The 22,145-nt window shown below is 31.9% G+C and overlaps 1 protein-coding gene and 1 long non-coding RNA gene across 2 annotated transcripts; one reads left to right on the top strand and one right to left on the bottom strand.

Moving 5' to 3' along the window:
* The first annotated feature begins 270 nt into the window (after positions 1 to 270).
* On the top strand, positions 271 to 2,788 carry Slh (sec1 family domain containing Slh). Its single transcript, XM_015931714.3, has 5 exons — positions 271 to 367; positions 440 to 898; positions 1,072 to 2,285; positions 2,353 to 2,418; positions 2,550 to 2,788. The coding sequence occupies exons 1-5, from the start codon at positions 334 to 336 to the stop codon at positions 2,664 to 2,666; spliced, it is 1,890 nt and encodes a 629-aa protein (XP_015787200.2). The 5' UTR covers positions 271 to 333; the 3' UTR covers positions 2,667 to 2,788.
* Positions 1,493 to 3,812, bottom strand: LOC149094852 (uncharacterized). Its single transcript, XR_016198229.1, has 2 exons — positions 3,333 to 3,812; positions 1,493 to 3,171 (listed from the first exon to the last, which is right to left on the bottom strand). It is a non-coding gene; the product is annotated as an uncharacterized LOC149094852 (long non-coding RNA).
* Positions 3,813 to 22,145: the final 18,333 nt, after the last annotated feature.

The raw sequence follows: 22,145 nt of genomic DNA, 5'->3' as shown, positions 1-22,145 counted from the left end.
AGATGGCGTTTATTTTGTGAAAATGAATTCAAAATTTGTGACATTTGTGGACAAATTACAATCTAAGCGGCGTAATATCGTTGGTTTTAATTGCTCATAAATTTGGTCTTACAGTTGTCCTTCATTCAAACACTAAACTCATTACAATTTCAGAGTAAAATTCAGTTAATTAATATTTTGAAAAAATCAACAGAATTCGAAGTTGGCACCATCTATAAAGAACTTGTTAAACTACTAAACGTAATCTTGTGATTACGTTCATATTTTGTTTCACCGAAAATGGAATGAACCTGAATTGTTATTTGCGTTTGTTGGTCATTTAATTCAATCATCATGTCAACCTTATCAATAACCAGTGAGCAAAAAAGTAAGTATCTAATCAACCTATTGTTGTTTAATGGTTCAGTTTGATTTCATACATTTGTTTTATATCTTTCAGGAACCTTAAAGGTTATGCTAAATCTCAACAATAAGGATCTAAAATCTCGTGTTGAACCCATTTGGAGAGTTTTGATTTACGATCGCAGAGGCCAAGATGTGATTGCACCTTTATTAAATAATAAAGAACTTCGCGATATCGGTGTTGTTCTACATTTAGCCCTTCATTCCGACAGAGACAGTATTCCCGATGCAGCAGCAGTCTATTTTGTGGTTCCCACTGATGAAAATATAACCAGAATTTGCTCAGATTTACGGAATCATTTGTATGATCATTATTATCTAAATTTCATTACGCCGGTTTCTCATCACAAGATAGAAGATTTAGCATTAGCTTGCTTAGAAGCCGATGCCACCAAAGTTATTAAGAAAGTTATGGATCAGTATCTTGATTTTATCAGCCTTGAAGATGATATGTTAATTTTAAGACAACATAATAAAGAGGAAGTGTCATATTATGGTGAGTTGGAGATACAGTAAATAATAATTAAATTTTATTCAAATCTTGTTATACCAAATTTACAGAAGTCGGTGATATTTGAAACATAATGATTCATGGATTTAATTTCAACTCGTTGTCCTACTTTTTGAAGTAATTGCTTGTTCTATAATTTTTCACTTTTTTATTTTCAGCTATCAATCGGGCTGATGTCCAAGAATCAGAGATGGAAGAAGTTATGACTAAAATATGTGATGGACTATTTGCTCTTCTAGCAACTCTTGAAGTTGTTCCAATTATTCGATGTCCTAAAGGTAATGCAGCAGAAATGGTGGCTGAAAAACTCAACAAACGATTACGAGAAAATCTTCAAGATGTTAAAAATAATCTTTTTAAAGGAAATAGTTTCGCTGATCTGAGTGAACAGCGTCCATTAACCTTCCAGCGACCATTATTGATCATACTCGATAGGAACATGGACATGGCTACACCTTTACATCATACTTGGACTTACCAGGCTTTAATTCATGATGTCCTACAATTTAAATTAAATAGAGTGACAATTAATGAGGTTGATGAGCACGCACGAAAAAAGTCTCAAACTTTTGATCTGAATTGTGATGATGAATTCTGGCAAAAGCATAAAACGACTCCATTTCCACAGGTGGCCAAATCAGTCCAAGAAGAGCTTGAAGCATATAAAAATTCTGAAGAGGAAGTTAAACGATTGAGAAATAACATGGATTCTGAAAATTCGATGGACTTATTGTCCAACAACACAGCTAAATTAACTTCTGCTGTTCAATCTTTGCCAGAATTATTAAAAAAGAAATCTTTGATTGATATGCACACAACAATTGCGACAGCTATTTTAGATCAAATTAAGAAACGCAAGTTGGACAATTTTTTCGAATTAGAAGAGAAAATATTATCCAAATCGATTCTAGACAAAACTCCATTGGATATAATTAAAGACAGTGAAACTGGCTCTGAAACTGACAAAGTGAGATTATGTCTTATCAACTTTTTGTGCTCTTCATTGTCAGATGATGAGATCAATGAATATGAGAAAACATTAGAAGAAGCTGGTTGTGATTTAAATGCTTTCCGCTACCTAAGAAGATGGAAAACCTTTTCTCGAATGCCTGCTTTGGCTAATTGTCAATACGGTGGAGGAACCAAAACAGTTAATATGTTTTCCAAGTTAATGACTCAAGGATCTCAATTTGTGATGGAAGGAGTGAAAAATTTAGTTCTTAAAAAACATTTTCTTCCAATAACCAGGATTGTTTCTGCTTTCATGGAAATGAAAAATCTTCAAGAAATTGAAGATTATCGATATTTTGATCCTAAGTTGTCAAAGGCGACCGAGAATCGTACTCCTGAACCACGAACATCCTTCCAAGATGTAAATTTATCATTTATTTCTTGAATTATCTCAATTTCTAATTGTTTTTCTTTATTCATCTTCACAGGCAATTGTTTTTGTTGTTGGAGGCGGAAACTACATTGAATACCAGAATTTAGTGGAATATTGTAAAGTAAGTAAATAATTATTCTCAAGAAAATTTATTGCCTGTTGAAAGGGCGAAATAACTTCTTAATGATTTTTTAATCAGTCTCTAATTAAAGTATTTTCCGCCATCAATTTTCACTTTTCTTCCTTTAACAGCAAAGTAAAACCGGAAAGCCTAATCCAAAAAGAGTGATTTACGGATGTACAGATTTAGTCAATGCAGATCAGTTCATTGAGCAGTTATCAAGATTGGGCGCAGAGTTACAGAGATAAACAAATCCAAATTATCAAAACAACTTATTTTAAATATAGCCTGTTGATTATTTCTTTTTAATAGATGATAATAAATGTGTTGTAATATAACAAAATAATCATTGATGGGATTGCAAACTTGATTTTTTGAAGTTCATTTAATCCAACATGGAAAGTGGAAATACAATACAAAAGGAGAAACCAAAATAATGGATTAGCAGAAGAAGAAAAATGGCGAAAAAAAATCACAATTCATTTCTTTTTCAGCTTCTCACGAACTTCTTTTTCTTTTTCTACAGTAACGGCGGCAGTTTCCTTGGCCTGAGCTGAAACTTTCTTAGGTTTGGGTTTGGTAATCATTTTGGCTAAGTCATTTGTTAATTCACTAGTTTTTCGGGCCTGATTTATGATGTCCTTTGATGCTTTAAATGAACGACGAGATTTTCGACGATCATCAGACATTTCGATGAATATCACTCACCAGTGTCCAATGAAGTCCAGCTTGAACGAGTGTTAAAAGTTGGTTCTAAGAGAAAAAAAAATGCAAAAAAAAAAGGTTAAACAATGTAACAATAGTAATGAACACACGCAACAATCAAAAGCAACAAAGTGAATTAACCAGTTATAATAAAACTACCGTTGATTGTTGTGCTATAACAAATAAAACAAGGATTTGGTTGCTCTTACCCAGCAACTTGTGAGAAAAAAAAGTAATAATAATATAATAGGTTCTTTGATGATTTAAGAAAAAAATTACTCCACATCTTGGATAGGGAGTTGATAGAAGTGATGATGATAATGATGAAAAGAAGGAGAAAGAAGGAGTGAAAGTCAATTGCTTATAAAAATGACGATGATGATGGTGAACACAAAAGGAGTTATTTTTCAGGAATAAAACGGAGGAGAAGTAAAAAAAAGCTAGAAGCCGGTTTAATGCTAAACAATGGTTAATAATCAAAAGATCAGATGAAAATGATGAAAGTGATGATATTGGAGTGAGAAATAATAATCTTGATCATCTTAAAGATTCTAAGATAGTATTACATTGAGACTGGAAAGGGAAGAAGAAGGAGAAGAAAAATAAATTATGGTCTTAAGTATCATCATCATCAAAATTCAAGTGAAAATCGATTTTTGCATTTTTCCTCCTTCCATCTTCATCCCTCTCCACCCATCTGCTTTTACTTTCTCACTTAGAGGATAATTTGTCAATTTGATCATCAATGTGAAAAGATGATTTCTAACCATAGAAGAGTATTGCAAGTTAACATTGAAGGAACAAAATTAGAGCTATTTTTTGTGTATTTGACATGATTTGACTTTTGATGATGATGATCAGATGAAAAGATGCTACTGCAATCGATGAGATGATAAAGCGGACATCAACAACATTCTGGTTGAAACTGAGAAGGGATGAAAATTACAATTCTTACGACTTGTTCCCTGTTTAAGGAAAGATACAAATTAATCAAAAATAATCAAATAATTTGATTGAAGACTCATCAATTTTTTATCTCAATTCTTGAGTTCTCTATTTTTTAGTTTTGATTCTGAACACGCCTCAAATTTTCAATCAAATTTGATGAAATGGTCCTTCTATTAGCATCCAAATATTACATGGCATATCATTAAACCTACAACTTTCAAGTCAATCAGCAATGTTTTATCATTTCACTTGTTAAATTTGAAATATTTCAATAAAAAGCTTGTTTATTTATCAATAACATGTACATGTATTTTTTTAATTATTACAAGCACACAGATCGAGACAAGGTTGAAAGGGAAGTTGAAGTTGAAGATGAGTTCATACACCGTAGACATAATCTTTTGTTGATGAATTTTTTTCCAAACTATTTACATGGAAACATAATTAAATTTACACTACAGCAAACCTTTCATGGGGAAAAAGAAATGATGATAATGAAAATAATGGTGAGAAGTTGGAGGAAAGCAGAGGAAATAACAGAAATGAGAACGGAAAATATCCATGTTATTACTTCACCATGTATCGCTAGACTCTTTGAATAACATGGTACAAGGTAAAGGGGAAGAAAAATTCAGGACAATTCTCTATTCTGGTACAACTCTTTATTAACACAAATGCGTATGTGAATATTTATATGTCAACTTATTGTATTACAATATAAAAAATAGGTTGAAATTAAAATTCTGCAATGACAGCAACAGCAAGTAACTTCCAATGATTTTTAGGTTCCAGTTGGTGATGTTAATGACGATGACAGCTATTTAGATGATGATAAGCAGAAAGATGATGAAAAGATGATTAATATAACATTTATCCACAATAACTTGACTAATTGACGAGATGAAGATTTTTGCTTTGACTTGTATCAATATTGTGGATTGAACAATGAGGAGAAACACATGTTTGCGCGTAAATATGTCGTCATATTGAAGAATGGCGGTTAATTTAAGAAAATCAATCTTTACCAATAACCAAGATCAATACAATTTTCACCGAAAATCAGTCAGCTTTTGTACAAAATGGTTACATGGTGATGGTAATAAGTAAAATTGTAAACAAAAAGATATAAAAAAGCAACTGACAGGGAAAAAAACAGATCATCATCATTCGACCAAAGAGTAATGCAACATCCATTGAATCCATTGTTTTTTTTCTCCTGAAAGTTTCCCTGTTATTCAGTGCGATCTTTTTTTGGAATGAAAAAATTGGCCAAAAAGAAGCAAAATTAAGTGAAGATAAAGAAAAAAATCTCCGCTTTTTCACCATGCAATGGATGAAAAAAAGTCTTCCATCAAATCTGCTTGATCTGATTTGCTTTTGTGTTGCTATTTTTTATTTGTTGTATTGGTGAACATCATTAAACCGTGATCAGGCGTCAATATGAAATCAATTGTTTGATTCACGTTAAAGAACTTTGATGAATGATGAATAAGCTGATTAATTCCTGGGTGATGGTGATTAGTCTAATGACTTACCGAGTGAGACCCCATCATTACTTGCTCATAATAATGCTGATGATCATTTAGAAAGACATAAAAAAAGGTCCAAAAAACAACTCAGAGTTCTAATGTTAATCACGGAGAGAGAGGCAAAGGGATGGATATAGTGAAGAGTTGTCCACATGAGGTGCAAAAAAACTAGGTGAAAGTGAATAATGATGATGATAATCATTTTCTAGCAAGCTGATTAATTGTCCCAATTACGTGACCATAACCTTATATAAAGGTCAAAAAGGAACAGGTCATGTACAAGTCCATGTTAGAATGGTCAATGTTGATTCATAACCAAAAGAGTCAACATTTAATAGTCCACCAGAGTTTCATCAGTTTTCTTCCATGTCTGTAACCAAATTAACATGAGTTACACTTCTTGTCTCTATATTTACATTTCCTTGTTTATATTGTATTTGCTCTAGAAAAATTCAGTGTACAACTTGTCTGTACGATGATGATGATGATGATGGTAAAACATTGGATTTGTTTGGCCAGGGAAAAAAATAAGACCAGCCAAGGCTTGAATGATTGAAAATTTGGAAATGAGTTTTCCTTCATATCTGTTTATTTATTTCACTGGCATTCATTTGCCTCTGTGTCTATCCATTTACTCCTTTTACTGTTCATCTGGCTCCTCAGCTTTTATCAGAATTTCTCCTCTCTCGGTATCCCTATCTTTAACAATAATGACCAGCATGAACAAGATGGAAAACCTTTCCCATGGTAACCCGCATTTAGGTCAATTATTTGTTTGCCTCTCTGTTATTGTTTGTCTCCTTCTTATCGTCTGATTGTTCAAAAGAGCGTTTGAACATCTCGTAACTTCGACGTTTACAGTTATTAATATATATTGAACACTTTTATGGTTTGCCATTTCAAAACATATAAATTACTTATGAAAGTTCATCTGGTTCAGTATAATATCTACGTCCATTTATCAATTTATTTTCAAGTATTTTTCTCTTTCTTCTCACCAGCTTATTACGATTTTTATTTTACTTTAACCATCAATGGAGAGACGATGAGGATGATAGGGAAGATAAAGATGAAGTAAACAAGAAGAAGATGATGATGATGACGGTAAAAAAAGGGATAAACCTCGGTGACATTTAAACCATTGGCTTGAGTCTATTTTCACAGTTCCAAAATCGAGGTAAGCAAAAAACAAACTCAACATGATTCCTTGAAGACACAGATTTTTTTGAAGCTTTTAACTGGAACATGTAGCAACAGTATTCAATAATATTAAAAAAACACTAAACAACATAAGGATAAAGTATACAGCTTTTCAAGTAAAGTAAGCTTCTTTACGGATTATTGAGTGAAATAAAAAAAACCGTTGACCATCAAAATGTTAGTTTTACTGCTTTGTTTCCTTGACAAATCAAAATGGATGTAAAAAAGGGGAGAGGGGGAGAAAGAAAAAGCGAGCGAAAAACAAAAGCTGATTCAAAGTTGGCTAATGTTAAACATATGAAACTTATGAGAGATGCAAGGTAAAAATGTCAACGTAAATGATGCAGAAGAAAAAAAGGGAATCATGATGAAAAATAGATTTGATTGGAACAATCAGAAAATAATAAACTTGGAGAGGAAAAGGATAAGTGATCATATTAGTATTATCATCTCCATCTCCATCATGATCATGAAAAGATGAAAACAAGAATCCAAAATCAATGTTGTAACATTACTGTTAACAGTATTGGCAGTTGTTACCTCTTGTTGGTCTTGTAATCAAAGTTTCAGCCTGGTGACAATTGATTTTACTCTCCATCTATAAAAACAAGAATCAATAGCAATCCAATTGTAATCAGATTGCTTCTCATTCCTATCATCCACTTTGGTCACTTTTGTTTCCACTCCAAGAGTAAAATAAAGAGTAAAGTTTACTCGGTTTTTTTGGCTTCCAATTTCAAGTTAAACAATAACCTTAAAGCAGAGGGAAAAGCAAAATTTTGATTTAAGTAAGTATTTGGTTTTTTTCTGATCAATTCAATGGGATGAAATAAAATGGAAATCAGAGTTTCAACTTTGAATGATAAACAAGATTAAAGTCAATTGTGAAATGGATTTTCATGATGGATATGGAAAGAAGATAAAAATGAATCCAAAAGAAGACGAAGAGGAAGAATAGATGTTGATGGCTGAATAAGCAAAGATTTTCAATGAAACATTTCCATTGGTCATATTTGATTGAATAAGCTGAGCTGTTATAAGATGAAAAGATTTAACCTTAATCAAGCAATTTTAATTCAACTGATAGATTGATGTCGATACTGTTAACAATTGAATTGTTAGGTAATCCAATTGGTTGTAAAGGGTGAAACGGGTGATAATAATAGCAGGTCAAAGTAGATTCAAGTAAAGTGCAAAGATGAATGTAAAATAAGGCGATTTGAAATGTTGAAAGGTAACAGTTGATCATGACTTATTGTTGTTCAACCTGTAAATTGAATAACTTTGCCAAATTTTTCAACTTGTTTGCCAATGTAAACCAATAGAGTCAGATTGGATCCAATGGTAAAGGTTCATCTGTTGGTCAATTGTTCAGATTGTTGTTCAGTGAAAGAATGAGGGGGAAAAACAGATAATATTGAATGGAAAGAATTGAAATGGAGAGAAAAAAAAGTTGAAGATAACATTTATTAAGAAGCTAATGGTGATTATGAGGATAAAGATGAAGATGAGAAGCCAATTGAAGTTAATAAAGTGGAAAAGGCAATTGACAAAAGGGAATTGATAGGAACTAAAGGTGAAAAGAGAATCACAATGTCTTAAGAAATGGGCCGAGAAAACAATTATTTGATTACTCTTATTATTCTGGAATCAGTTTTGTTCATTGATGATGCCGGTGATTCTGATTATCGATGGGTTAAATCTATTGAATCTGTTTCTCTGATCATGTGAAATTAAAGATTACAGTGGAAAAGTAAACGGATTGATTGAAGAGGGTAAAATAATCATTTAAAGACAATTAAGAAGATAGATGAGATTGAAAATAGGCTTTTACTTTGAGTAATTTCAAAGTTTTTCAGGATATTATTGATACACCAAAATGGAAAGAAAGAATGATCATTAAGATTAGAAAATGAATTTTTTGCTCAAATCACCGTTTCTTGACACCAGAGTGAAGATCAGTTGAACATTGATATCCACAGTCATGACATGGTTAAGTGTTTAAAGTTTAACCTAGACAGTCTCATGGACTCGGATCAACTTAACAATCGACTGTCACTGTCACTGTAATGGATACTGTCAAGAGACTTTAGTTGACCTAATTGGTTGCCTTGTTAGGTTGAATGTGGGTTGACTGTTATTGACTTACGTAAGTGTCTACCAGTTGGTTAAGTCAATGCTTCAAGTCTTGGGTTGTTAGGTTTGAATCTTTACAATGAACAGCCTTTAACTTTGACTGTCACGGATTTGGGTTAAACTTTCAATGGTAAGTAAGTGGACAATAAATGGGCCCAATGTGGATTATGGTAAATAAAATTTTCTCAAAATTGGTCTTAATTTTATTTCACTTTTTTATGGTCAATTTAATTGTAAATTTATCGCCTTCAATATCACCTCGATTGGGTTCACTTTTGTGTCAACTTGATTTTGTTTCAAACCATTGAATAGTATAGAGTCACCATGAAGAAACCTGATGAAGGACCTCTTTTTTTCTTCCCTTTTCTTTTCAACTTTCTTTCAACTTTTCCATCTTCTTCTGTTCAGTGTTTACCATGAGATTTAATGGTATAAAGTTCAACATCAGCTTTAGTTAGCAGGTCAATTTTGATCAGAGAAAAGTCATTCTCTTATCCAAGCAAAAAAAGTCTAGTGATGATGAAGAGAAAAGATGACAAAAAAAAGAAGAAGCAAAAATCATCTTTTAAATTCAAGATTGAATTTTGATTAGCGTTGATGAAAAAAAAGAAGAAGGTAAGAAAGGATGAAAAAGATGCTAAAATGATAATGAAAAGGTTGAAGAAGTTAAGAGTGAAAATGATGATAAAATACAAAAGCGTTTCATCTTTAAATTCAACATTGATAAAAGGTAAAAGTCTCAATTCATGAGAGATTCAGGTGCAATGTAAGATTCATGGGATGAGAAAAAAAAGGTTACACCAAAAGAGTACAAAATTAAGTTTGGACTTGATAAAAGTAAACTCAATATCAGGTCAAGATGAAGGTAAAGAAAAAAAAAGAAGCTAAAGTTATGATTATATTAAATGATATTAGATGATGAAAATGATGAGAAGGAAAACTGATTCTTATTGAAACCAGTCTTTTTAAACTGTAACTTTATCTGTAAATATCTTTTCATCATCAATTTCAAGAAGAACTCGGAAAAAATTGAAAGAAGAAGAAGAAGAAAGATTAATTGAAGATGAGAAAGTGATGATAATAATGTGATCCCAGGATGAGGAAAAAAACACAGAAAAATGATTATGAAGACGATGAGAGTCTCGATTGACTTGATTAAAGTAGCTTTTCTTGAGTCTAGAAAAAGTTCATTGATGGACAAATTCAGATTGAGTGTTCAACTCTGTTTGGAAGCAAAATTTAGGTGGAAAGTGAAAGGTAAATTTAATGAGGTGACATGGTCATTCGATGGACCACCCTAGTTGGACAGTGAAATGGTTAATAATGTTGAGAATTTAAAGTGACAGGGAAAAGTTGAAATGCGAATCAATGATGATTAACCAATTAGTTAAACATTTTGGCATTGATTGAGGTTCCTTTCATGTTCATCATTCTCTGTTCACATTCATTAACATCGTTTAGTATCATTAGATTCAAGTTGAAAATGATTAACTAATAACTTGAAAGTGATTGACAAAAAAATGGGTAAACACTAATGATTAGTCGATATATGAATGGAATCAAATTTAAGGTGTATTAATATTCAAATGTATTCTGAGTCTTTTTTTTGAGAAGATGATTTCTGTTCGTTGAAATTTGATTAATAAACAACAGATTAACATCATTAGTATCAACAATTGGGTAAACATGAATCAAGCTTGGTCAAACAGTTCAATCATTCATTGATTTTTTGCCTTCTTTTGATGTTCACTTTTGGCAGCGTTTTAAAGGTTGATTTAATATTGACTGGTTCAATGGTAATCATGAATCAGCTATTATCGATGGACATGTTTTGACATTTGGAAACGTTCAAAAAATCTGTTTACTTTGGCAAAAAGTTGAAAGTTTATTTTAAAGAGTGTCGAGAGTCGGTAAGAGAGGGACTTGTAAAGGTGCGATATGTGAAGATGAAGATGAAACAGCGGAAAGAATCAATGATTAGTGATCATTTTTTTTGATGATGATTATGGGATGGGAATGAGCAACAAATGAATGTAAAAAAACGAGCCGTCATTTGAAGGGATCAATTTCCGTCTTCGGTGATGTGAAATGATGAAAACAAAACTCATAAAGAAAAGCATTTGGAAAAGGATGTCAAAATCAATCAGGAAATCCCTTTTGTTGATTCATGTAAAAGTTTACTTAGTTGTTTACCAGTTGAAAGGTACCAAAAATATCAAAACTCATAAGCATCATGTTATAACATGGTAATGATGATGATAATTGATGACTAATAAGTTGAATGTATCAAAGTTGGAAGTAGATGAAACAAAGTGAAACAACAAAAAAACAGCGCAACAAATTGTCATTTATTACAGTTTTGCCAATTTGACTCAGTCAAACGTTAACATCAACGATGTCTAATTTGTTTCCTTTGAGTATCACCTACACAGTTGGCGATGAGAATTACTAGTGACAAAAGTATTTAACGTGAAAATAGCCTGACATAATGTTGATTTTGATGGAGCAAAGACAACCAGGTTAGGTTGAGAGATTCACAGCCAAACCAGACTCCCAAAAGATAATGAAGAAAAATTTCAATAAAAAAAGATGATGAAAAGGGGATGAGAATTAACGAGAAAAAACTGCACAGTAAAGGCAGCATTCAAGCAACAGTCGATGGGGAAAGAGTGGCTCTCTTAGGTTGCAAGATAGACAACCAACAGCCTCTAAACTGATGTATTTATCTGATGCTAATGATGATGATGCTGATAAAATTTAAGATGATTGTGAAGGTGATAAAGACAATGAAGACGACGAAGATGAAGAGGATGATGAGGATGATGAGGATGATGAGGATGATGAGGATGATGAGGATGATGAGGATGATGATGAAAATGAAAATGATAATGGAATGAACGTGAAATTTATTTCTCGTAGGAAGGCCGTATTGAAGTTTTAGGCGATGGGAGAAGAGTGACTTTGCTAGGTTGTAATATTCACGACCAACAGCCTCTCATCTTTTCCATACGTCTGATGCTGAGATCAGTGTTGTTCATCATGATCACTATGGAGGATATTGAAACAATTAAAACAAAGATGAAGGTATGCGTAGGCTTTTTAATCAAAGACGTATAAATCAATCAAATATGTCAGAGGTAAGAGATGAGCTTTCAATCTTGAGCTTTGTGAAGGGAAAAAAGTTTCCTATTTCCTTTACAATTATTTCACAGATTCCATCATCATTATTATCGTTATTATCATTATCAGCTATTTTACCTTGTTCCGAATGCGTGCAAAGATGCCCATGAGAATCGCATCTTTACCTGTCTGTAAATACATGTATTACGTTAAACTTTTTTTTTCTTCATCTCCATTTTATTTCTAACCTTTTTCTCCTTCTTTTTTTCTCTTTCTTTCTCATCTCTTCTTTCATCATCTTACTTGTTCATTATCATCTTTCAAAGGTAAATACGTGCCTTTCAATGTAAAGACCGGATTTGTGTTAATTTATGACCGGTTCAACATCACAGAGCAGCAGAGAGGAACAGCAATAAGACGTAAAAGTTGATAAGATGAAATAATATGTATAACAGGCTATAAAAGTAAGCAAAAGGAATTGACCAAAATGAATGTGAAATAATGAAAGGGATGAATCGAGAGAAGCATTTATATAATGATAAATATAAATGCATGTATATGTGTTCTGTAAAGGATAACTATCCGAGCATTAAGAGGAAATATTAAGTAGACATTCATCTTATCATGGAACCAGATTCATTTTTGTATCTCACTTGGTGAGGAAGGGGGAAAAGTTTGAGCTTTACATTGGCCAATCTTGTTTGTTGTTCATTCCCATCAGATTCATACCCAGATCAGGGTGGCTTAACTTTTTTTCTTGTCTTTTTCTCTCTCTCTCACTCTCTAATATTAATGGAAACAAAAGTTCAATTGAGAGTCAATCGATAGGCCTAACCAATGGTCAGTTAGAGGGACAACAGTTTAACAATTAGATGTTCAAGAAAATGGTTGTTAGCAAGGGAAAGCAAACATTCAAGCGATGATCTAATGTTAACAAGAAGATAATGATGACTGGAAATGAACAGTAAAAAAGGCTATTCTCATAAATAAAGGGGTAATTATTGTTTGGGTTAATGGTAATCATGGATAATTATGAATAGAAAACAAGAATTTAACCGATTCCGAGTCAGGATAAGGGTTAAGTTGAATGTAATTTTGCTGTTTAATAATATCCAAAATCAATTGGAAAGCTTTCATTACAATTCAAAATCCAATTAAACTCATCCTGAGTTGAAGCTAACATTAAAAGAGTTTGATTTTATTGTTTTTGCATTGTTATTGTGACAAGCTATTCAAACTGAATAATGAAGATCAATTCAGTGACCAAAATAATCTTGCAATTTTAAGTGCAAATGTTCAAATTATGAGATTCATTTTCAAAAATTCGTTTATATTGTTAAACCATTCTCTTTTAACCGATTGAAAAGACGCTGAGACTGTCCATGAGCCGCTGAGTCGGAAGACACTCTCGAGCGAACGCATTTTCAGAGTCAACATTGAAATCGCAGGTCTACTAAATGATAACGAGTTGATTTGAAATGAAACATTTTAGGTTGAAATGTTACCAGTTTACAGACTAAAGGGTTTGACTTGAAAAACTCAAAGTCTAACATGATTGGGTTTGAATGATTATTGTAACAAGTTTTAAAATAAGCGAATACATTTCAATAAAAATAACTTGATCATTTAAATTAATTTGATTTTAATAAAAATGTTCATTAATTTGATAAAAGCTATAATTTAAACATGCTATAAGCAGACAATTGCTTCAAGATGATGTTCATTTGATTGGTATGCAAATGGATTGATAATGAACACACACACACAAATGATATGAAAAAACAATTTTTACTCTCATCTTGTTTAATAAAGGTTTACAAGGCAAGGTAAACAATTTTATAACAAGGTATAATTGAGGTAATTTTTGAGGGTCAGTATTAGAGGTTCCCTGTTGGGTTAATAATTTAACCATTTCACATAAAGCAATGATAACAATGAAAGATGTTTAAACACAATCGAGATTAGTTTTGCATATTTGTTCACTTGGAGTCATTGTTTTAGACCAAATCAAAATGGACAAAATGAAAAGCTAAAAAATGTGATTAAATCTGGTAAACTGGTTAACCCAAAGTCAATCTATTAACTTTATGGGTGAAATGAAAACCATTTAATCTCATTTTTTATTCTCATGTCCCGTTGTTTAATTTTATTTGTCTGAGCATCTCAAGTGTCAGATGATGTTCATCTTTTCATCTTTTCATCTTTTCATACTTCAGATGATATTAGGAAGATACCAAGAAAAGGGAATAAAAAAAGATGAAGAATGGATGATCAACTGAAACTACCAAAGTATTAAAAAAAAGGTTTTCAAGTCATCACATGAAGAATATGAAAATGGTTATTCGGATTCAACTTTTCATTCTTTCTCTACTCTTCAAGTCCTACAGTAATACAAACACACATTTGAACACATCATTTATGTTGGGTCAATTTTGCGTTGAAAGTGAAGAAGCCACAAGCTAAATTGTCCCTCATCATTCAAAGTAAATTTAGTTTTCCTTTTTTTTATCATCATCATCATCTTGGGAAAATTTGCTAACCAAGTTAAAAATGAAGAGCAAGGTTAATATTATATTTAAAGAGAAGCGAAAGCAACTTTTTTTGCACCGATTTTTTTTCTCCTGATGATTTTGTGATGGTTTTACAATGATGAAAATGATGATGATAATGATGATTGTTATGATGATTATGAAGGTGGACGTAAAAACAAACATTGACTGTTGATTCTTGACTGGTTTCAGTTTTACAGTCTTTTGGAATGAATTCATTTCAATGTTCACTTTGGACTTTCATCTGAAAAGCGATTAAACTTGGATTCTGTTTCAATTTTTTCTGTGATAAGTTGCTGGTTTTTTTAAACTGATAGAAATCGACAAAATATTTTGTTTCTCTTCCAAAAGGACATTATCGTTGGAACTTTCGTTTGAAAAATTAGAACTTTTCTTTCAAAGTTTTCCAGACTTTTTCTAGTGGCTAAAGCGAGAAAAAAGAAGCTTTTTCAATAGCAAAAACACTTGAGATGATAAATGGAAATCGGAAATTGGGATTTCTGGACAATCGAACGAATTTCAATTTCCAGAATTTTATCAATTCTAAAGTTCCCAAGAAAAAATCTCTCAAATTTTAGGATAAAATTGAAGCTTTCATAATTTTCTTGTTTACTTTTCTGTCTTTGAGTTCATTTCCCAAGTTGAGGTCATTTAGATAATTTAAATTGTCAACGAACCAGAAATCGATTTTTGATGAAACAGAAACATGTTTAATCTAATTTCGTTGCATTAACAAACCATTTAACCGTTGATATTGAAAATGATTTGATGTAACGGTAAAACGAAAAGATTTTTTTCTTCATTTCTTCATCAAATTAAAGGCTTAAACGATTAAATTGTTACACGTTATAACTATCTAAAGATTGGCAAGTTAAAGACTTGATGGCAAGGGAAGGTCAAGCTTTTGGTGAAACAAGGATATTGAATGAGAGTTAAAGGGTTTAAAGTGTAATATTGTGATTGGTTTGATGAAGATTAAATGGTTTCTTTGGTTTACATGGGAAATCAGATTAATAACAGAGAAACATGATTCTGTTCGGTTTATTACTTTAGGTGGTTGAGTAAAAGTTGACGATCTTTAAAAACCATTTAATAATCACTAACACTTGTACAACTGCTGCTGCTAATAATAATGACCATTTTTCGAGGCCTTTTTATTATAACATTTTAGGTGAGTTGAAAAGATTTCAAGATGAAGATGATAAGATTGAATGAGAAGAGAAAAGATGATGAAGAAGACAAGTTGGAGGCACTTTAATGGCCATTTTTATGGCCACATTTAGACACTCACATACAACCTATTAACTGAGAGATTCATTGAAATGATCAGAATTGTGTGAAGAAATTAAATTAATGATGAATTTGTGAAAAGTTGGAAAAGCATTTCAAAGCATTGAAAGTGTTTTTCAAATGTTTGAATAAAAACAATGAAAGGTTTGAAGGCAAATATTGAATATTGAACATTGAAACCAGAAAAGAGAAGAAAAGAGAAACGAAGAAAAAAATCAATAAAGTTCATTTTCTCATTCAACTGATAACTTTGAATGATACAAGTTAACTGTTTACAATTTAAAATGGTTATAAATTGAATAACAAACAAGCTAATATAAGCTGGTAACTCAGTAAAGTACAACAATTGGCTGAACAAATTGAATCAAGAAAAATGTTCAATTCTGTAATTGGTTCAATGGAATCCATGTTGAGAGTAAAAATTTTTTTTCTCTTTTCGAACAATTTAATGATTTTCTCTTTAATTGGTTATCATTGATTCTGAATGATATTTAAATATTATTTTACATGAAAAGTTGAATAAAAAAGGAAATTTTGATTCAAACTTTGCAACAACTTTGGAAATGAAATAAAAAAACAGATTTTCTTGCAAATCTTATTATTCATTTCACTATTAAATTCATTGTTATCATCATTTTGTTCAACTGTTATTATCATCATCTTTTTCATCATCATTATGATTATTATTATTGCTATTTATTATTATTAATATATTACTATTCAATGTGGTCCAAGAATACCTTGCGGCTATGAAACTCTGAAAATGTAAAAATCTTTTCATTTTTTGCCTTCTCTTTAAATAGAAAACATTTTCTTCTCTGTTCTTCTTGTATGATGATCATATTAATAATCATAATAATAACAAGCAATCTTTCAATTTAGTAACAAAGTTCTTCTGACTGTTTCCTTCTTTTTCATGGGTTATCCTCTCAGGTCACCTTTAACTGCTTTCCCTCCTCCTCCTTCATCATCATTATCATCTCTTCCTCTTCTCACCATCATCTCATGCAGATTGAAACAGGTACACAAGGAAGGGAGACTGAGTATCAATCAATTTCAGAGTAAAAAGATTTTTTTGGAAACATTCGTATTCTCAGGTATTGTCTGCTTTCCCAGCCAAAGGTTGAAGAGTTGACTGTTAGTTATTGTGACAATTAGATTGGAAGATTAAAGTCGATCAGATTTTTATCGTTCAACTAATGGCCAGAGTTGGTGTGAAAAATGCAAACGCTAAGAGTTTTTGATTAGTTTAACTAATGTTGACTTTTTTGTCGCTTCATCTTATGACACAACTCATCTTAACCAAGGCTGATATAATCTTGATAAATATTTGTTAGGGATTTACTGTGTTCAGGCATTTTAATCCAATCTAACCGGTCGACTTGAGTTATGCGCTTTATTTTGCATTATTATTGTAACAACAAATTGAAACAAGTTAGAATAATAGTTTTGATGGAAAAGGTGATAATTTTGATGATTCAACTTGATTTGAACCCTTATAAATGTTTCCACTTTTACAGGGCAAAAACTAAACGGTTCACATTTTCCCAGCTCTAAACATTTTGACTCAAAGTTAAACTCACTTGCCAAGGTATTTGCTTATCATCGAGTTAATTTTCATTCCTATTAAGATAAGAAATGCTTTGAAACAACCAATGCTAGTTGTGATTCAAGATTCAAAGTCAATCCTTGAGCCAAACCAACGACTAAAAATTTCGCCTCATTTTGCATTATTATTGAAACAACAAATCATTTTTACAACAGCCAAGTCAAAGGACTTTATAAAATGATGAGCTTTTAACAGAGATTTTTGTCTCTGATTTGACTCTGGTAAAGGTTCATTTTTCGGTGAGATGATTGGGTAAAATGCATGAAATGTCATTTGAATGTCAACTGAATGTAATCAAATTAGTGCATTTGTTTAAAATGATAATGATAATTGTGTCATTTCTAGAGAGTCAAAAATAAACTAAAAGTGAAAAGTAATACTTTAATGGTAACAAAAAATGTTATGCACAAGAACCTATCATTAGCAATTTTGAGTTGAGTGGCTCTTTTACAATCACAATTTATCCATGCTATTTGATATATTAAAAATAATAATCATTTCGGGTTTTCATTTTCATCTCTTTGTGAAATGAAATTGAAACCTCAGAGAGTGTGAGAGACAGAGAAGAAGAAGAAGAGCGTGAAAGAAAGTAAAAAATGAAAATCTCTGATTACAAGGAGGAAGAAATGGAATGAACAAGAGAAGCAGAAAAAAAAGTCAACCCTCTGAGCCTGAGGGTCATCTTATTCAGCTCAATAGTAGCTTGAGTCAACCAACGGTGGCAAGCCTCACCCTGAGTCCATCATTTGTCTTCCCCATTCCGTTGGAACAGTGAAAGAATGAAATGTAATAATTTGTGAAATAAAGTGAAAGAAGCAAGAAAATATTGAACAGTCAAAAATGTTCAATGGTGAACCCGGAATTTGGTTTTTCAACGCAAAAGGGAAACAAGTTACATTATCAATTATTATTACAAACCAATCCTGAATCTGGAATCACAAATCAGCGATAAAAGTGAAACATTTGATGAGTTATCATTATGAGCATTAAAAGGTTAAGAGAAGCAAAAGGTTGCTCTTTTTTTTGTACTTCTTCACCAGGTAATTGTGTGTGATTTGTAACTTTCTGTTTTTACCTTTTCTCTCTCTCTCTCAACCTCAGAACTTTCAGTGAACCTTGAAGTTGTTTTTACTGTTGTTGCTCTTGTTGTTTGATAGACACAAAATAATGTATATCAACGTGAACAGACAAAATGAAATTTAAAAGAAACAAATTTGATGGTTTTGATAGCAAATCACCTCCTCCTTGTTTCTTGAGGTGCTTTTTGTGTTACCTTTTGGCTTTACTTGGCAACCTGTTGGTTACCTTCGTCATTCATTGAATTACGGTATTAAGGTGAGTAGAGAGTGAAAAGAGCTCAATTCATGAAGAAGAGGAAAAAAAATGAAAAGCAAGTCAAAGATAGCAATTTTGACGGGCAAAGTTGAATGTTGTTGATGTGCTCAGCTTTGTGTTACCTTCAAAGTCAAATCAATATATATATATTGAATCAAGTAAAAGTTAATATTTTACTTTTGCTTTGCTGTCAAATTGTGAGAATTTAAATTACATGTTATTGTATTGCAAAGTTATTTTGCTTTATTTTTCTTCTTCCCTGCTCAAGCTTTACAATTTCATCAATTTTATCAATCTGCATCAAGTTTATGCATGATCAAGGTAAAGCTAATGAGATTGGAAATGTTGACGACGACATGAAAAGTTATTTCCAAGTCTTTGGTCAGAGTTGTGTAAAAGCTGAGAAACAGTTAACGTGTAAAAAGGCTCTTATGCCTTGTGAATGTGATGCTATGGAGGCAACTCTCTACCGACTGAAAGTGTTGTATGTAAAGGGTCTTTCAAATCACAAGATCACAATCAGAATCAGCAGGAAAGCTGAGAGAATCGTGACTCTAATGAAATTGTATCTGATGAAGAGTGGTAAAGGCATGAAGCTGATGATGATGGTGATGATGATGAGAGAAAGTCAAATATGAGCGCCCAAAATTTCACAACAATTAACCTTGAAATTGGTTAAAGGTGAAAATAATGATAACACTTAGGAAGAGTGCCGATATGTGTATAAATGGCACCAAATGTTAACGGTTAGGATAGCGTTGACATGGGTATCACCTACTGTGAAAATGGGTTTTTTTTTGCTCTCTTTGCCTTTTAACCCAAGACACTTGCTGTTAACCCGATGAAATGACACGCCATTTTCATATATAAAGATGGATAATAATAATGATTAAATAATAATTTAATACCATTATTATGAGATGATGATGATGATGATTATTATTACCATTATTACTATTATTACTTGTTATAGTTATTACCATTTGTTTACCAGAAATATCAGACAAAAATGTACATTCTCACACACACCTTTTCCTAATCAAGTGACTTCAGGGTAACTTTTTTCTTTCTTCTTCTCCTGATGACCAGTGAATTAGGTAATAAAACAAAACAGAACGAGTCAAATGATAATCGCAACTGAATTATTTACAAGTGAAACAGAAGAAACTGAAAGTTAATCAAAGGCAAAGGATGATGATGAAGTAAGGTGAGGGCGAGAGGTTGAATAATAAGAGAGACAAAATAACAGCCTAAGGGGAGGTTAGTTCAGTGAACAAGTGTGTGCCAGTAAAAAGAGAAACGTATTTTCTTCAAGTTGAAAGGTCAACCACGGTGAAATGCAGAGGAATCAGACGTTAATTATCATAGTAATTAAATAACTATGGGAATTGAATAACATGGGATAACCTTTGAACACAACGGACTATCAATGGTGTAATGAGTGGGATTCCGTGTAATGTGAGATGATTTAAAAGTGAGAAGAAACAATTAAAACTAAATCAACTATTCAACTATTGCTTTTTCAGGCTGTTAATTGTCGACCACAGGATTGGTGAGGATTAACATGGGGATGAGAGGGAAAAGGGAAAAAGAGAGAGAGAGAGAGAGAGAGAGAGAGATGAGAAGGAAATTGGGTAAGAAACTGATTAAATGATCAGAGAGGAAGAAATGAGAAGGCAAAGTTTTCTCAATCAATTAACTCTCGTCGCCATTTCTCTTCTTCATCATCTTCGTTTGCTCCGAGTCTTTATTTCTTGTTTTCATCTTCTTTCCTTTCTTCTTTCCTTTATCATCTTGTTTCTTGTTTCATCCTTTTTCATCATTTGCTTTACTCTGTTCATCTTTTCTCCTTTGCCTTTTTTTCCTTCCCTTTCCTTCCTTTTCATTTTTGTATCTGTTTACTGGATATCCAAAGTGATGCTCTTGTTGTTACTTCTTGTTGTTGCCCATGTTGTGCTTAAGGTTTCTTATCGTATTCACTGAGTTAATCTTGAACATCAAGTTGAACAGTAAACGAGTAATCAGTAGGCGTTCATCAATTCAAATCATTTATCACTTTAATCTTCATTCTTTTCTTTTCCTTTTTCCTTTTATTCCATTCTAAGTATTTGAGTCTTGATAAATTTCAGAATAAAAGATGATAATCGTGCTAGAAGAGAGAGAGAGAAAAGAGAGTCAGATTAATCCAATTCAATTTCAATGTTACCATGTATTTTGCCATTTTAAGAAAACCAAGAGTGAGACTAATTAATTTGAATGGTTCATCATTTGAATCCGGTTTTTTTTCGGTTAATTTGTGTTCACTTTTTTGTTTCTTTTTTCATCTTCTTGTGTTTGTCATTTTTGCTTCAAGTCACATCAAACAGACACACACACACATACATTTATATACATCAAATACTGACAGGTAAGTTGTAATGAAGTAACAATTTTGCTTTTTGTTAGTAATTATTTTGCTTCATCACAAAAAAGCATTAAAATTTTACGACTTTCTTCAAGTATTAATATAAAAATGGCCAGTAAAATGAGCTAGAAAATGGTGAGAAATAAAAAAATTGATTTTCTTAACATATCATGTTGACTCTCTTTGTATCAATTGAATACATTATCATGGTTAAGGTTAATTGGAAAAAAAGGTTAGTTCTTTTTTTTACTTGAACAAGATAAATGGAAGCAAGAAAAGGCTTTGGTCAAGAGTTGAAGGATGAATACTTTTCATGGTGAATATAATGAAGCTCAAGTGAAGACACATAAATAAACATTGGAAGAGCAATGATGATGATGAAAATTGTAGGATGAAAGTTTGACTGAAAAAGATGAGTGAGAAGAATAGTTAATAAGACAGTTTTACCGAGTCAAGAGTATAAGAGTTTTAAGGGTGAGATGATGAGTATCATAATGAAGAAGAAGAAGATGATGATAATGGCAAGAAAAAGAAACTATTTTCTTCTTGTTTCGCCTTCTTCTTGGACAATTATTGATGACCATTGCGAGACAAGAGTTAAAAGGTTACAGGATGTTTACAGTTGTTTTTGTGTGTGTAAATCTGATAATGGTTTTTGGAGTTGAGTAAACTGTTTCAACCAATTTATATTTAATAGTAAATTGTGTTTGTCCTCTTGTTAACAGATAATTTAAGATAATTTGGGTTGAATGGGGAGGGGGTGAAGATGAGGATTGCAATGGTAAAAGCCGAGGATAATATTTAGACAATTAAAGGTGATGACTTGAAATATCTGTTTTTGTTTTGCTCGTCAGTAAATAAAACCGGTAATTGTATAATGAAATGTAATGTAAATTGGGTTT

This window comes from Tetranychus urticae, chromosome 1, assembly GCF_039701765.1.
Source record: "Tetranychus urticae isolate SD_2017Ah chromosome 1, NJAU_TeUrti_SD_1.0, whole genome shotgun sequence".
Taxonomy (NCBI): Eukaryota; Metazoa; Arthropoda; class Arachnida; order Trombidiformes; family Tetranychidae; genus Tetranychus; species Tetranychus urticae.
The sequence above is the reverse complement of the archived record's forward strand: the minus strand, read 5'-3'. Positions and strand labels throughout refer to the sequence as shown.